This window comes from Eubalaena glacialis, chromosome 7 (assembly GCF_028564815.1).
Source record: "Eubalaena glacialis isolate mEubGla1 chromosome 7, mEubGla1.1.hap2.+ XY, whole genome shotgun sequence".
Lineage (NCBI taxonomy): Eukaryota > Metazoa > Chordata > Mammalia > Artiodactyla > Balaenidae > Eubalaena > Eubalaena glacialis.
The window spans coordinates 79,839,278-79,856,402 of record NC_083722.1 but is presented as its reverse complement, the minus strand read 5'-3'; the positions used below and the strand labels follow the sequence as shown (position 1 = coordinate 79,856,402).

At 36.7% G+C, this 17,125-nt stretch overlaps 1 protein-coding gene across 1 annotated transcript in view; it reads left to right on the top strand.

Annotated features, from left to right (window-relative positions):
• The window catches only part of ERC2 (ELKS/RAB6-interacting/CAST family member 2), a 940,128-nt gene that overhangs the window by 293,036 nt on the left and 629,967 nt on the right, over positions 1–17,125 (top strand). The window contains exon 5 of the mRNA XM_061195441.1: positions 4,831–4,998. Within this exon, the coding sequence (XP_061051424.1) occupies positions 4,831–4,998 (168 nt within the window). The remainder of the gene's footprint in view (positions 1–4,830; positions 4,999–17,125) is intronic.

The window sequence follows — 17,125 nt, the reverse complement described above, 5'->3', positions numbered from 1 at the left end:
AGTGTCCACCATGTGATGAATGGATAGAAACAATATGGCATCTTCATACAGTGAAATATATTCAGCCATAAAAAACAATGAAGTACTGATACTTGGTACAACACGGATGAATCTTGAAATGTGCTATGTGAAAAAAGCCAGTCACAAAGTACATATATTGTGAGAGTCCGTTTATATGAAATTCCCAGAAAGGGCCAATCCATAGAGACAAAGTAGATTATTGGTTGCCTAGGACTTGGGCATAGGGGGTGAGGAAAGGAGAGTGACTTCTAATAGTTACAAAGTTTCATACTGAGATGATGAAAAGGTTCTAAAATTTGCTTATGATGGCTGCACAATTTTAGTAAATATACTAAAAACAATCACCTGTATGCTTTAAGCAGGTGAATTGTATGGCATATAAATTATACTTCAATAAAGCTGTTAAAAAAGGCAACTAGTGGAAAAAAGCCCCATTACCTTTAAAGAAATGAATTTGGAGTGAGAGCTTGACTTCTCAATAGCTTCTGTTAGGCAGAAGGGGGAATAATATGCTCAATGTGCTGAGAGAACATATCTCTTAACCTAGAAAATTACTTTTAATAGTCAGCAACAATATTCATAAAAAAAGAATAAAGTTGAGATATTTTTAGACCAAAATTGAGTTTGCCACCAAAGGAAATTTTAACTGATGCATTTCAGGCACAAGGAGATTCCTAAAGGAATATCTGAGCTGAAAGAATGAATAATGAACAAAGATAGTGACAAATGTGGGGGTAAATCTAAACGAACATGGACTGTTAAAAAAAAAAAAATGATGAGTGAAAAAACAGGAAAGAGCTAAAATATATGATGACAATAATGTGAATGTCAAGATGATGGTGACTGGACTTAAAGTGTCTCAAGATCCTTATATTATTCAGAAAGAAGATAAGCGTAGATTGACTTTAGACTTAGATAAATGTAACCCTGCTGTGATTTCTAGGGTAATACCCTAACAGTTAGAAATAAATAAAACAAACACATTAAATAAGTATAAAAGTATAACTTTTAAAAGAGTAGAGGCAAAAAAATAGAATGAGAAAAAAAGTCATTCAAAACAAGGCAAGAAAGAAAAGAGAAGAAATAGAAGTGGTAGCATATATAGAAAGCACAAAGATGGTTGAAATAAATTCACACGTATCCACAATGATAATGAATGCTCCACTAATTTTATAAGATAAGATAAAAGAATCTGGGTATATGCTCTTTACAAGAAACTTCTCCAATATAAGATTAAAGATACACCGAAAATGAAAAAAAACACACTAACCAAATACCAATCATAAGAAAGCTGTTGTAGACTTTGAGGCAAAGAAACCATTTGAGAGCTGAAAAATTTGCAGAGCTACAAGGAGGAATTGATTATTTCACCATTACAGTGGATGGTTTTAACCCACTCTCAAGTAGTCAACAGATGAAACACATTAAAAGATCAAAATACAGAAGACTTAAACTACCCAATTAAAAGTGTTATCAAATGTCATGCACATAATACAGAATATTGCACCCAACAATTGTTGGATCCATATTCTTTTCAAGCACACAGTAAACAGGGTACATTTATGATAACTGAGCACATACTGTGCATTAAGCAAGATACACCAAATTTCAAATGATTAGTATAGAACAGACCATGTTCTCTGTTCACAAAGCAAGTAAGAAATAAAAACCACAGAGATAACTAGGAAACATCTATATATTTGGAGATTAAGAAACATACTTCTAAATTATTCATGGGTCAAGAAATAAATCATAATGGAGATTGGAAAATATTTAAGACTGAACAATACTGTCAATATTACATATCAAACTAGGGAGAGTGAGCTAAAATGATACTGACAGGAAAATTTATGTTCTGAAGGCTTATACATGGAAAGAAAAAAGTATGAAAATTAGTGAGATTAGATTCTAACTTAAAGTTAGGAAGAGAAAATAGAATAAATGCAAGGAAAGTAGTAAGAAGAAAATAATTTAAAAAGGAGAGCAAAAATTAATGAAATAGAAAATAAAAATGTTGGATGATCAACAGAACCAAAATTGGCTCTTTGAAGAGGTTATTTAATGGGACATGCTTCTGCTGAGATTCATCAAGAAAAAGAGAGTAAAAATGAAGACTATTAGGAATGAAAAAAAAGATTATCATAGATGCCATAGATATCAAAAGATAAATGGGTTTTATGAAAACTTCCTGCCAATAAAGGTGAAAATTTAGATGAAATGAAAAAATTTTAAATGAAAAACAACTTCTCAAAATTGATTCTCATAATTAGAAATATGAATATTCCTATAATCATTAAAGATGGATGAAGTAAGTAATGGTCTTTGGAGAAAGAAAATACCAGCTCTGGATAGTTTTTCTGGTGATTTCTAGTGAACATTAATGGGAAAAAATTTGCAATTTTACATAAACCATTTCAGAACACATTAAAAGAAGGAACACTCCCTACTTTATTTGGAAGGCTAAATTGATACTAAAACCTGACAAGGGAAAGCTACAAGATAGGAAAATTACAAATCAGTCTTACCCATAAACATAGAAAAGATTCTGATAAAATATTAGCAAGGTGAATCCAGTAACATATAAAAAATATACTACATCATGATGAAGTGAAATTGTTCATAGTAATGCAAAGGGAGAGTAATATTTTTAAACTCCATTAATATAATTTATTATAACATTAAAGGTGAAAAATGTGATAAATCATGAGATGCAGAAAAAATGTTTGATAATATTAAACATTCCTTAATGATTAAAAAAAAACAACTCTTGGCAAAGTTGTAATAAAAGGGAACTTTCTAAAACTTAAGAGTACCTATAAAAAGCTAAAGCAAACATCGAACTTAATGATGAAACATTGCAATTCTTCCCTTTAAGACCAAGAACAAGGGCTTCCCTGGTGGCGCAGTGGTTGAGAATCTGCCTGCTAATGCAGGGGACACGGGTTCGAGCCCTGGTCTGGGAAGATCCAACATGCCACGGAGCAACTAGCCCCGTGAGCCACAACTACTGAGCCTGCGCGTCTGGAGCCTGTGCTCCGCAACAAGAGAGGCCGCGATAGTGAGAGGCCCGCGCACCGTGATGAAGAGTGGCCCCCGCTTGCCACAACTAGAGAAAGCCCTCGCACAGAAACGAAGACCCATCACAGCCAAAAATAAATAAATAAATAAATAAATAAATAAACAAATAAATAAATAAATAAATAAATAAATAAATACATACATACATACATACATACATACATACATACATACATACATACATACATACATACCAAGAACAAGACAGAGGAGCCACAGTTTCCACCAGGCCTCTGTGTCTTTCTGAATGGCTTGACCGTGGGCTGGTATGGGCTTCCTCGCAGCCTGGTGGTCGCAGGGTGGTTGGACTCCTGTCTTGGTGGTTGGCTTCCAGTGGGAGGAAGCTGAAGCTGCCAGTTCTCCTACAGGCCAGGGCTAGAACAGGCATATGACACATGCTGCATTTAGCTGGTTGAAGCAAGTCACAGCCCAGCCCAGGTTCAAGAGGATGGTGAACAGACTCCTCTAGTTGTGAGGAGCGGCATGTGTGTACAAGTAGGAGGAAATTGGTGGCAGTCGTTTTTGGAGATCATCGACCACAACTCCTACGAGACTGGCAAAAATGTGAAAGGCCAGCGACATACGATATTGTCAAAGACATGGAGTGATTGATACATTTACACACTGCTTGTGACCATGAAAATTAATATAACTGCTTTAGAAAACACTTTGGTGTTATCTGGTGACGTTGAAGATGTGCATACTATGTGGTCCAGCAATTTAACTCCTAGGTTATTTTTACTATGTGTACCCGATGATATTCAGAACAGCACTTTTTGTAATAGCAGAAAACCCTGGAAGCAAACCCAAATGTATATCAACAGCAGAATAGACAAATTTTAATGAAGTCTTACAATGGAATACTGTACTTCAATGAACATGAACAAATTGCACATGCAATAACTTGATATAATCTCCAGGACGTAAGATTGAGTAGAAAAAAGCAAAGTGCTAAAAAAATACACAGTGCAAATAAAGTTAAAAACCATGTAAAACTAAATAGTGTATTATTTACAGATGTAATAAATAAATATATGGTGAGCCTAAAAGACAAGCAAGAAAAGGACAAACACAATATTTAGGGTGGTAGCTATTTCCAAAGTGGGAGAGAAGGAGATAGAAATGGGTTGGGATATGGGTAATTCTAACGATCCTTTTGGTGAATTAAATGATAGATGTTTCTTGTATTATTTTTCTATGTTATATGTATTTTATGTTCGTGTCTTTTTAGTATTTAATGTAAGAAAAAAATCCCTCAATGCTTACTTTTTTTGGGGTGAGGATTCTCTTCTGTCAAATGATGCCCTTGAATGATCATTTCCATTGTGGAGTAGCAGAGAAGGTCCAGGTTCTGTCTTGGGTAATTACCTTTGTCAGCTCCCTGTTGACACTTCTGAGGACCATGGTCAGTAGACTTTGTGGTTTCTTGGATGAGTTGTAGTTTTGGCCAGGAAACCTTCATTCCACTGTAAACCTTGGTTCTCAGTGGTGTGGAAGGTAGAAGGCAGGCTGCTGACCTTACCTTTCCTATTTTCTACTTTGAGTCACCTTTAAAGAGCCTCCCCAGACCCCTAAGACTGAGTGACTCTCAAGGCCATATTTTTAAGCAAACTCATGGTCTGCCTTGTTGGATGAATGATCACTGGTTCTTGAAAATTGAGACTTCAGTAGTTCTCAAATGTAAAGAGTAGGAGCTGCGGCTCTAATTTTTTGTAATTTCATTTTTCACAGATTGATCAGCTGAAGCAGGAGCTTTCAAAGAAGGAGTCAGAACTTCTTGCCTTACAAACAAAGCTTGAAACTCTTAGCAATCAGAATTCAGATTGCAAGCAACACATTGAAGTGCTTAAAGAGTCGCTTACTGCCAAAGAACAGAGGGCTGCCATCCTTCAGACCGAGGTAAGGCACTGTTTCAGGATTCCGGGCAGCAGACATTGAGTTGATAGAAAATATCCTATCTGAACAGCTTTCTTTTCAAGATCCCTTATCTAAATCCTTGGGGCCAGATACATCTTGGATATCAGATATCTTGGGGATTTGGGAAAGGTCAGATCCATTGCATGTATCATAGATTGTATAACACTCCCAATGGGGTTGCAGCAACATCGCTTAAGCAAACATATGGATATTTCTGCAGAAAAAATTTTTCTTACACTAAAGTAGAGTAAATAAAGACTATATAAGGAGCCTTCTGTTAGTTCGTGTTAGGTTGTGCCACCAAAGGAGCTTGCTTCACACTTGGATTTTTTTTTTTTTCTTCATTTTTCAGAGTTTTTTCGCAGTTGGGAACCATAGATAAATGATTGGATCTGAAACGGTTTCATTTTATCAAAAATCATAAAAGTGTCAGGATGTCATCTACCTTACTTTACTGTGTATCTGTGTAGGCCCCCCTCCTGGCACCCTTGGGTATCTCACATCCTAAGGAGTATCCTCAATTTTCAAGATTCTTTTACCCATTGAAGAAAGTTGATATTGTGTTAGTTTCTTAAATGAAATGTGGTTTGTTATTTCTTATTCATACTAAGAAAAAAACCCAAATACATGTTGCTATCCTGTTTTCTTCTTCTCGTTGGGTTATATCTCATTGCTAAGAAATGCAAAGCACAAGCTAGTTATTAAGTAAATGAAACAGTTGCCAGAAAATAAATTATTAAATGGGGCCAATAGCAAAGAATGCTGTGAATCTCCCTGATTTTTGTGTTGAGGCAGTGTGTTACGTGGATTACTTTAGGAGAGGGCAGGCTAATTGAGTTGCATGTTCTCTCTTGTGTTCTTGGAGCCATGTCTTTGCATGTATACATTTTTGGGTCTGTGGGTAGGTTTGGATTTTCTGTAGGAGTTAATGGGGCCATGCCAGTTAGTAGGTCTGTGCCCTCAGTCAAGGTGCAGGACAATGTCCAGAGGAGAAAGGAAACAAGTTCCAGGTTGGATAGGTCTTGGCATGGACCTGATAGGTCTATGCACTTGATTGGCCAATAGGCAGTTAATTGATTGCTTCGAATCAAAACTGTCATTTTGGCTTCAATGATGTAGATATTTTACATTTAAGAAATATCATTTTCAGTTGTGTATAGTTCCATTGTGAATGTAGAAGCATGGATATTTTATTTTTTAAGGCATAAATGCAAACTATGCCATAAATTGAAGGTTGGCTTGTATTTCCTTTGAGGAGGCAGCAGTGAATAGTATCTAGAACTGTGCTAATACTGTTGCCACTAGGCACATGTGGCTATTCAAATTTAGATTAATTAAAATTCAGTTAAATTTAAAATGGAGCTTCTTAGTCACACTAGCCACATTTCATGTATTTAATAGTCACATGTGGCTAGAGACTAGTGTATGGGACAGCACAACTATAGACCATTTCTACCATGTAGGACTTGTCTAGAATACGGGTGGAAAGCTATGGCTTGTTGGGACAAATCCTGCCCTCTGCCTACTTTTGTAAATAAAGTTTTATTAAACTTTTTAATATTTAACTTATTTAACTTTAAACTTATTTAACTTTAAATGAGTTTAACTTTAAACTTATTTAACGTTAAATAAGTTAACTTTAAAGTTAAACTTATTTAACTTTATGGTTACACCCTTTCATCTATGTGTTGTCTTTGGCTGCTTTTGTGCTACCAAAGCAGGATTTAGTAGCAACAGAGACTGTAAGGCTGAAAAGCTGAAGCTATTTACTCTCTGGCCCTTTACAGAAAAAGTTTACCACCTATGGCATTGTGATTTCCTGGGAAGAAGCTTGAGTGGGAATTGGAATGCCTGGCTTGTCCTTTCTCTAACAGGCTTACTCTGAACAGGGCCAAATTTGCTGACCTCCATTCTAGAGCACAAGTTTTTCTTCAAAGTGGTCATTCACACTGCAACAGATTGTACTCACAGTTGTCTTAAGTTGGCAATAATACCAACATTACTAATAAAGTTACTGTAATTGTGTTGCTGTGTATTGGGTAGAAGGAAATTTGAGAAGCAAGGCAGTCTGCTGAGGTATTGCCCAAACAGGTAGTCAGGCTTCTTGATAATTTCTCTCCAGAAGGAAAGAATGAGAAAAGTCAGCTTGGAAAAGCTTACTACCTCTCACTTGTACTGATGAGTGCTGTATTCTGTGGCCTCTTTCTCTTTTCTTATTCTTTCCCCTGTTTTTTACCTCTCTCGAATTAATGTAGTCCAAATTAGACCTGTACGTATTTCATGAAAAAGACAGAGGTGACATTATGTGGATAGCTTCCATCCCACGTTCAATAATTAAAATGACCCAATAAAGAGACAGCACTTTGAAGCAGAAAAAATTACTCTCCATGTGCAGAGAAAGTGAGATGATTCTCTGCTTTTCTGCTTTGAAGTTGGGATTGTGAGATTAATGATTTTATCAGCTGGAAATATCCAAGGAATTTTCTTTTGCCTTTTTTTCTTCTTTTAAAATCTTTGTAAATGGAAGTGAAGAGAGTTATCTAATGATATCCATCTCATAGAGGAAGCAATTTAGGTTGAAATTAGCTCTAATTGTTGGATCATAGGCAAGGGATTTTTGGCAGCAGGGTAAAATACATTGAAGTGATTTTCCTGCTTCTTGGAAAAACAGGGAAATAAGAGTCTCCCTACCTAATGTGGGTTATTGGGTGAGTATTCAGTAGATAAGATATGTTATGTTTCATTGTGCCCTACAATGAAAGAACTGAATTTACGTTCATGTGAAAGATACCGTTTTCATTCTTAGAAGAGGTTACATGTGATAGCTCCTTCCAATTAGATCCCTGAGTCATTGCTGAACGCTCTTGCTAAAACAGAAGAGGACTCTCTCTAGAATGGAAAGATCCCTACTGGTTTCTCTGGAAAATCTGTGCCATCAACTATCTTTGGCAACTCTTTTAGAATATGGTAAAAATGACAGATGTCACTGACTCAACAGTTAATCTCTGCAAGGAAGGCTTTTGCCACCCCAGAATTTGCGTTTGGGAGGTAGTAGGTTGAAGGCTGGTGTGAGGGGGGAGGCAAGTTGTCTGGGTTTGTGGCTATGTGGCTTGGCTCCTGGGTAGGTTTGTTTTAACTCGTACAGATGCCCAGATGCTCTTTGACATGTGTGCAATAAATCAATGGAATAATAATTACACACACACACACGCAGACACCACATAGCTCTTAACATAACATTTTACTTTTTAAAATAGCTTCAAAGGACCGTAAGGCCAAGTATCTTATTTTGCTACTTCCCTTGATGTTTCCCACGTACCAATTTACCCTTATCCGCCAACACATTAATTTCATGTGAGTAGAGATAATAATAAATAGACTTCAGCACCTTGACTTTTATGGATTTCAATGAATAATTACCAACATATCCAGAAATCAGAAAGAAGAAAGGCCTAGCTATTATGTTATCATCTGAAGTAAAATGTGATATGAGAAACACAGCATTTAAAAGTGGGAGATGTGTGGACATGCCTTAGCCTCCCCATTTAATCACTATGACGTGAACAAGACTTACATTTCTGAACCTCCATGTCTTGATCTGTAAAACAGCAGTCATTGTACCAGCCTGATGCATCTATACGAAAAGTGCTTTGATTCTACTAAAGGGTTTTAGCTATAAATTGTGTTGATTATTATCATTGTTGTGATTGTTATTACTATTGTTTATCAGGATGTTTGGGGAATACTCTACCTCACTTCTCTTCTTATGGGTCTACCTTTGTGGGTCTCCTTTGAATTTTTGGTGTCTGCTTTTACTGAGCTCAGACTTTTATATTTCAACTGAGTCACTTTTTTATGTCCTAGAACGATGCAGAGAAATGAAGATACTACGAAAGTGCCATCTATTTTGTTCTAGCTCCAAATTAAAAGATTTCTTTCTGTTTTCTTGCGAGTACACTTTGCCCCAGCCCAGCATGATTTCTAACTGCCAGGCATGACATCTCTTTTTGTATTCTGGAAGATATGTTATGTGACAGTGGTATATGATGCTGCTTTTATACTCATTTCTGTTCCAAATAGGTTAGGGAAACATTCTACTTGTCTAAGAAAAAACACTTGACAACATGTTAATTAAAGAATGTAGGGGTTTTGTGTTCATGAAGGCGAGAGGCAACACATGCAGGTTAGGTTAGTGGCAGCTCCATAGTAAGGGTCCAGAACATTTTTGGTTTTGTTTTTTAAATGTAATCAATATAAGAAAATCTCATGCGATCTATTGGCTCAGTTCCCAGAAAATTCACCTCGGCACATACATACTTATATTCATGTGCAATAACGTATATGCTCTCAGGTAAGTTTACAGATACCCTGAAGCATTTCCAAGAGTTTCACATTAAAGATCCTTGCCCTATAGATTTCATGCATTTTTCATTCAACATATATTTTTTAAATGACTACTATGTGCCAGATATGGTTCCTGCCTTCATCCAGTCAACATTATATTGGGTATGTGGATATATGATAGAGAACTGATCACAGTACCATAAACACTCAGTGAGTTCATTATCACTGGTTAGTAATAATTCCACACAAGGTCTTAATTGGACTTCATCTTTCTTTGGTTGTTTAAAGGCAGATAAGTAAAGGAAAGAAAGAAGATAGAACTAAATGTTTAGCTCTTTTGAGGACTAGAGTATGCAAGTTGTATGAAATGTCTATTTAGGGACTTCCCTGGCGGTGCAGTGGTTGAGAATCTGCCTGCCAATGCAGGGGACACGGGTTTGAGCCCTGGTCTGGGAAGATCCCACATGCTGCAGAGCAACTAAGCCCGGGCGCCACAACTACTGAGCCTGTGCTCTAGAGCCCACGAGCTACAACTACTGAGCCTGTGTGCCACAACTACTGAGACCCACGCGCCTAGAGCCCGTACTCTGCAACAAGAGAAGCCACCACAATGAGAAGCCCGTGCACCGCAACGAAGAGTAGCCCCCGCTCGCCACAACTAGAGAAAGCCTGCGCACAGCAGCAAAGACCCAACACAGCCGAAAATAAATTAATTTTGAAAAAAAAGGTCTATTTATACCTCTTATAATTTAAGGCTAATATTGCTAAGGTGATTACTCTGATAATGTTAAGATTTTATGTTTGATGAAAACTGATCCTCTTTGAGCCTACATTCAAGCAACCTGGCTCTCCTTGAGAAAGGGAATGGTATTTATAGGCTTACAGATTATTTCAGGAGTTACTGCATCTAGTTAGAAATGCTTCAGTCAGCTATACTTTAGACAGCCCCTTCCCTCAACTTGTCTAAACAAGCAAGGTATCATTTGATAATATTTTATTGAGCATCTATGATGTGCAAGGTGCTGGACAAGGTGGGACCCATAATCTCAGAAGCTGTTGGTCTTGGACTTATTAATTTAATTTTATTGCCCAAATGTCTACTGAGCACAAGACATGGCAGCTAGATTGTTTTCCAGGAACTGTGGCTAAGTGTTTTCCATGCAATACATTATTTTAAACTTGACTTACAACTTGTGAATTTGGTATTGTTGACCGTTTTTTTTTAAGACGAGGAAATAGGGGTTCAGAGAGGATGTGTATCTTGCTCAAGGTCACAGAACAGTGAGTAACAGGGCTTGGGTTCTCAAGTTCTAAACTCTTAACTAGAAATCTAGCACTTTTCATAAGAGTCCTACTGGCTGAGGGCTTTCTTTGTGTCAAGAAGCTGACATACATTATCTCATTTAATCTTCATGGCAAAAGTTATGGCAGGTTTTATAGTTCTTTCTTAACAGGGAGGTTCACTAGGGATTCAAGAATGCTCACTAGGTACAACCCTCTACTGGCTATGAAGAGGGATAAGAATGAATAACTCTGAGATGTAAATTCTTACAGTAACATTGTGGCTATAACAGTGGCACTGTGGCCATAGTAATGAAGGATGTCACCTAAACTTTAGGGAGGGTACCATTTTTCATGAAGACTAGAATTCTAGTATATTAAGAAGAATTTATTGTATAATATTTAGTTTTTATTTCTTTAAAGATGTTTGTGATACGTATATATATACATATTCAAACATGCATGCACCCTTTGTAGAAAAAAAGTAAAAGAATGGACAGCAGTATCTTACTGTGTTTTCTTTTTGTGTTAAACTCAGGTGATCTTTAAATGGCCTATGATCCACATGCTGTACATTTGTAATGTAAAAATTAAATGCATTTTTAACAGAAGTGATGGTGGTCACTTCTTCAGGGAGGTTGTGCAAGGTACTGGTGGAGGAGGAGGTGTTTTCTGAGCCTGTGGCAGCATTTTTTGTTCCTCTGAGTCATGGATGATTCAGTGTGATAACACAACTAGAAAGCAAAGTTGGGCTGTCAGTTTTCAAGATGAATCATAAAACCAAGCTTTTGACAATGAAAATGTTGTTACATGGAGAAAAAGAACAAGTTTTATGAGTCCTTGTTTCTTGGTTTGTTTCTCATTGAGATGGGCCCTCTACCCCACTTCATGGTGAGGCCGGGATTCTTGGATGTAAAAAGTCACCCTGACAAGGAGTCGGGAACGCTTTGTGGCCTCCAGGGGCTGCGGGACCAGATGCATTCACATAGGGCTTTGCAAACTATTCAGATACTTAAGGAACTACTCTTTCTTCTGAACTCACACATGTTGAGCAAAGGAGTTTTTTAAATGACTGGAAATAATATTTGCCACAATACATAAGGTGGGATTTACAAGGAGTTTTCCTTTACTTTAAAACAATAATTTCAGTTTTCCTTTTTACCTCTTGCCTTGGTTGACTGGCAAGCAGTAAAGTCCTTTTTAATCACTTTATTCCAGCCTTCAAAGGATAATATTTAAAGTGTCCTTTTTTTTTTTTAAATTTATTTTTGGCTGCATTGGGTTTTGTTGCTGCACGCGGGCTTTCTCTAGTTGCGGTGAGCGGGGGCTGCTCTTCACTATGGTGCACGGGCTTCTCATTGTGGTGGCTTCTCTTGTTGCAGAGCACAGGCTCTAGGTGCACGGGCTTCAGTAGTTGTGGCATATGGGCTCAGTAGTTGTGGCTCGCGGGCTCTAGAGCGCAGGCTCAGTAGTTGTAGCGCACGGGCTTAGTTGCTCCGCGGCACGTGGGAGCCTCCCGGACCAGGGCTCGAACCCCTGTTCCCTGCATTGGCAGGTGGATTCTCAACCACTGTGCCACCAGGGAAGCCCATGAAGTGTCCTTTTTGAGATAGACTTTTGTTTTATGCCCTTCATAATCACAGCATTTAAAAGTGAGGGTTTTTTTTCCAAAAAGTTAGTAGCATATGACAAAACCAACTTTTAAGACTGTCAGAATTCCCCAGTGCCAAATCAGGGTGCATTGTATCACTTTTAAGACTTGCAAGGAATGTCTTTAAAATTAATAAATTAAGGGGGTTGGTGAAAAAATATACAAAACAAAATCCCGGTGTCACTTGTATTTTTCCATTCTAATCCCATCGTTGGCTTCACATTTTAAAATGTTTTTATTTAACCAGGAAAGGCATCATTGGAAATTTTTATTGATAACACTCTTAACTGCAAGAAAAAGACATAAACCTGCAAAGCTGTAACTATCATGGTGGCCACAATTGGGAGGTCTGCAAAACAGTTTATTACCAGTAGAAAAAAAAGTCTTGGGAAACACAGTCATTATAGGGGTCACCACCTCTGCTACGTGCATTTTATTTTTTTCCCTTTTCGTTTTGAGGGTATGTACGTTGGCAGTGCCAAACTACACACTTTCCCCTCTCCTAATGTCTGTGGGCTTTGTTTTGATTCTCTCTTTATTAATGATGCGAAAACTTTGGGGTCACATAAAAATGAGCCAGGGTCAGACTTTGTGGGCCCCAGAATGCTGAAAATGTCCTGGAATCTAGCTAGTGAAGACATTGTTTAAAGGGGCCAGGCTTTACTTCCTAAGATTTTTGCAGATTTTAGATATCCGGGTGAACTTTGCAAGGCAGCTTCATACTCTTGCTTTCCTAAGGTAAAACATGAAAGACATGTGGTGGAGAAATTAAAATGTGTTATGGCTGTTGGCTGCAATTTTTTTTTTCTTTTTTTTTTTTTGCCTATTAAGGGTGGTACAGGTAGCTATAGACATTATTTTATTCCATAGGGCCAGAGTCTAGTGCTTTTGTTGTTGTTATTGTTGTTCAGGCTTTCAGAAAATGCTATATTTAACACCTTGTTAGTATAAAATTGCTTTTGACTTCATAAACACAGGTGTTCAGTTTGAATCTTAATGAACTGTGAAATAGGTAGATGTCTAAAAGGAAATTCTATAAATTGTGAACATGGCTCTGTCAGCACACTAAATGGATTAGGAAAATTCATTGTCTGCCGTGTAACTGAACACCAGTGTGATGCATGGACAGGAATTAGTCCTGAAAAGCCAATAAAACGGAGGAAAAAAGTAGTGCCTAGGAGATGTTGATTGTCTGGGTTCTCCCCACCACAAATGAATGCTGGTGCAGAAGGACTCGGAAATCACAATGGCTATTCCGAGCACAGCCAAGAAGGAATACATATGAGCAGACAACACAGAATTTATAGAGTAAAACCACAAACACCTTATTTTCCATTGTACTAAAATAATGATATTTTACAGTACTCATTTTATATGTAATTCTGCTTTCAATTTTATATTGTTACTGCAGCTCAAATCTCATTATAAGTGTTCCAACAAAAATCCCTTTTTAATCAAAAACTTTCCAATCCTTAGCCCATTGTCAACTTATTTTGAGGAACTTATTTTTCTAGTGAAACAAAAGAATTTGGCCCTTCTTTGTGAGCTCATTGGGATATTATTTGACCTGTGTAGCTAAACATGTAATTAAGATAACTGATTCATTTTAATTTCTACATTAAATCCCTTCATAATCTGTATGCATTGTTTTGGGGTATAGAGATATGGAGTCAGAGCCCTTCATATTCTTTGAAAGAAAAGAAGTAGATCATTAGTGCTTTTGTTTGGTTTTACTTCTGTTTGCAAAAGACATTGTCTATACTATATTAAGCTGCAACTGAAAGTGACGACATCCAATTAGCTAGTCATCTATGAGAGAGTGCATGTCCATGGTAAGTGTTACCATGGTTTGCAGGAAAAAAAGAATATATTTCTGTCATGTCTGTGGGAAGCTGGCTTGCCACTTTAGAAAAGGAGATGACATAATTTAGGAGGAGGGAAATTCAACAAAACTCTCACTGACCTCCAAGCTCACAGTCTTTCTTTCTTTTTTTTTTTTTTGTATGAATTTTATGGAAAACAGAATTTATTAAGTACTTCCATTCATTTTTTTCCTTTTGGGGAGCACCATTTGGAAATAACAAGTGTACGTTGTGATTATGTTCTCCCTGACACTGGACCCACATTTGTAATACTTGCTTCCATTCCTCTGGAAAAAGTCTAACATTTACTGTGGTTGGGTTTCTTTATGTGTATATTTACATATCAAACCAAAATGTAAAGAGTGAAGTTAAATTGCAGGGCTTCTGCAAGAATCTTTTACCCATTTTCATATGAACTTTATTCTGTTTAAATTAAATACAGATATTTATTCCACACAGACATGCACTTCCCCCTTCTTATTTTATTAAAAAAAAAAAAAGGGAGAGAGAGTACAACTTGAGGTAATAAGTTGTGATGATGAGGATCATTTTAACCCTAGCAGTTTGTTTTTGTGGCCAGCATTTCTTTCTTGAAGTGCGTGAAATTTATTTTCTTGCATTTATTTTTTATTTTATCTTTAAAATTTCGATGTGAGTGATTTATTAAGCCCTTGTTATTATAACAGAATGATGTTTGGCCTCTAAAATACTACTTGGCAGTTGTTAATTTGAAACTGGACAGATGGTAAGTTCTGTCATTAAGATCTGGTCAAATGTGAAGGAAAAAAGAAGATCCAGCTCCTCATTTACTGAGTGTGACTTCTTAGCCTAGTGCCAGCAAAGCTGGTTGTCAGAGTGTCGGTTCTCTCCATAGTGATGACCACCTTTGACAGGCTCTTCTGAGAGCAGTTGAGGAAAAAGGGAAATGCACGTCTAGGAGAACTGCTTGGGACTGCCAGATATCTAGACCTTAGGATTTGTCAACTCTTTCAACCTCCCTCCCATCCAAAGTTAAAAAGTACATTTGCAGAAAGATGTACATGAGTTTTAAAGATTTAATTTGGAAAAATTGAATCATATTTGCTCTTTGCTGTGTGTGTGTGTGTGTGTGTGTGTGTGTATGTGTGTGTTAGAAGAGATAGCACTAAGGTATGGAAGCTAGGTATACAGCATCATTTTGGTAACCTTCTTTGTTGGATCTCCAGTAGATTAAATAAACCTACTAAATAAAGTACCTACTGTGTGTTGGGCGTAGTGCTAGGTGCCAGGAATACAGAAATAAATAAGAGATAAATGTTGCCAATATTACACTCATAATATGATTATTCAAAAATGTTTAAGAATTGTTTGTAGTTCTTTTTGTCCCTGAGCATCCACTAGGATTGACTCATGGAAAATTCAATCTAGTGGACTGTTGGTTGCTTATCAGAGCAACCCCATAGAAACTTTGGGTATATAACAGGGCCTCTGAGTAAGCCCATGAAAGCAACTAACCAGAAAGAGAACTTGTTTCAATGCTTGGAGCCCTTTTCATTTACAGATCTTTAAATTTTCAAGTGTCACTTTCTTGGATAAAGTCTCTAATACAGGTTGTATAGGACACAAAAATAGAATCTTATTCCTCAGGGACATTGTGGCCTAGCTGGGGTTTTCACTACTGTGCTGCATGCACTTGAGTATTTATTTTAACCCTTTGTTAACCTAATATTTTTATAGAAGGAAAACTTCATCACAATATAAATTTCTTGAAGAAAAGGATCTTTTGGCTTATTCACTGGAGTATATGAGCTCTGAGAGCAGTGCCTAGCACAATATAGGAATTCCAAAAATATTTGTTGAATCTATTGTTGATCTTTGGTATCATTGGAGATATAGTGGGAGAATTAGATGAGATATTGTATCATGGTAGCAATGGAAATATCCATTCTTAGGTGATGCTTTAATGTTAGTATTATGAGAAAACATGGATTAACCCTTCTGTAACTTAGTTATGGGGAAAACTTTCCTAACTATGAATCAAGATCTGGTAGCAATAATATATAGGATTGATAAGTTTGATGATATCAAATAAAGAATTTTTGCAGGGCAAAAATTATCATAGAATAAAAGGCAAATAATTTGGGCAGTATACTTGCTAGTTATGCTGCAGAAAGAGGGTTTATAAAGTTTTTAAAAACAACCCTAAGCACCAACAACCTATAGAACCAAAGGGCCAACAACCCTATAGAATAATGGGCTTGATATATAGATAATACACAGAAAAATAAATGTAAATGGTGCTTAATTTATGATGCTCAACCTGATACATGATCAGAGAAATGCATATTAAAACTACATTGAAAAATAATTTTTTTATTTATTAGATTGGCAAAACTTCAAAGATTTGAAATGTATGCTATTTATTGGTGGGGAAAAATTAGCCCTATGATAACATTGCTGTTAGGAATGCAAAATGGTATATCCCCTTTCAGAGGGGAATTTGGCAACATCTAGCAAATTACACAAGTTTGCCTCTGACTCAGCAATTCCAATTCTAGGAATGGATTCCAAAGAAATGCAAAATATCCAAGATTTTTCATTACAACACCATCTGTAATAGTAAAAGACTAGAAACAACCAAGATGTCTGCCAGGATGGGACTTACTGAATAAATCACTGTGATCTACAAATGGATTACTATGTAGCTGTGTAAAAGATGAAGCATGTATATACTGATATGGAGTGACCTCTAGGATATCTGGTTAAGTGAAAAATAAAAAGAGGGTGGTGAAAAGTGCTTAGTGTATGCTAGTGTTTACCTAAGAGATTGAGGGAATGCAAATATATATGTATGAATGTACGTATTTGTTTATAGTTTAAAGAAAATGATGGACAAACCATAATATTAAAAAACAAGTTTTTTTTTTTTTGGTAATAGAATGAGTGAACATGGAGAGAACCTAGACTTCTTTGAATATAGTTTGTTTTATAG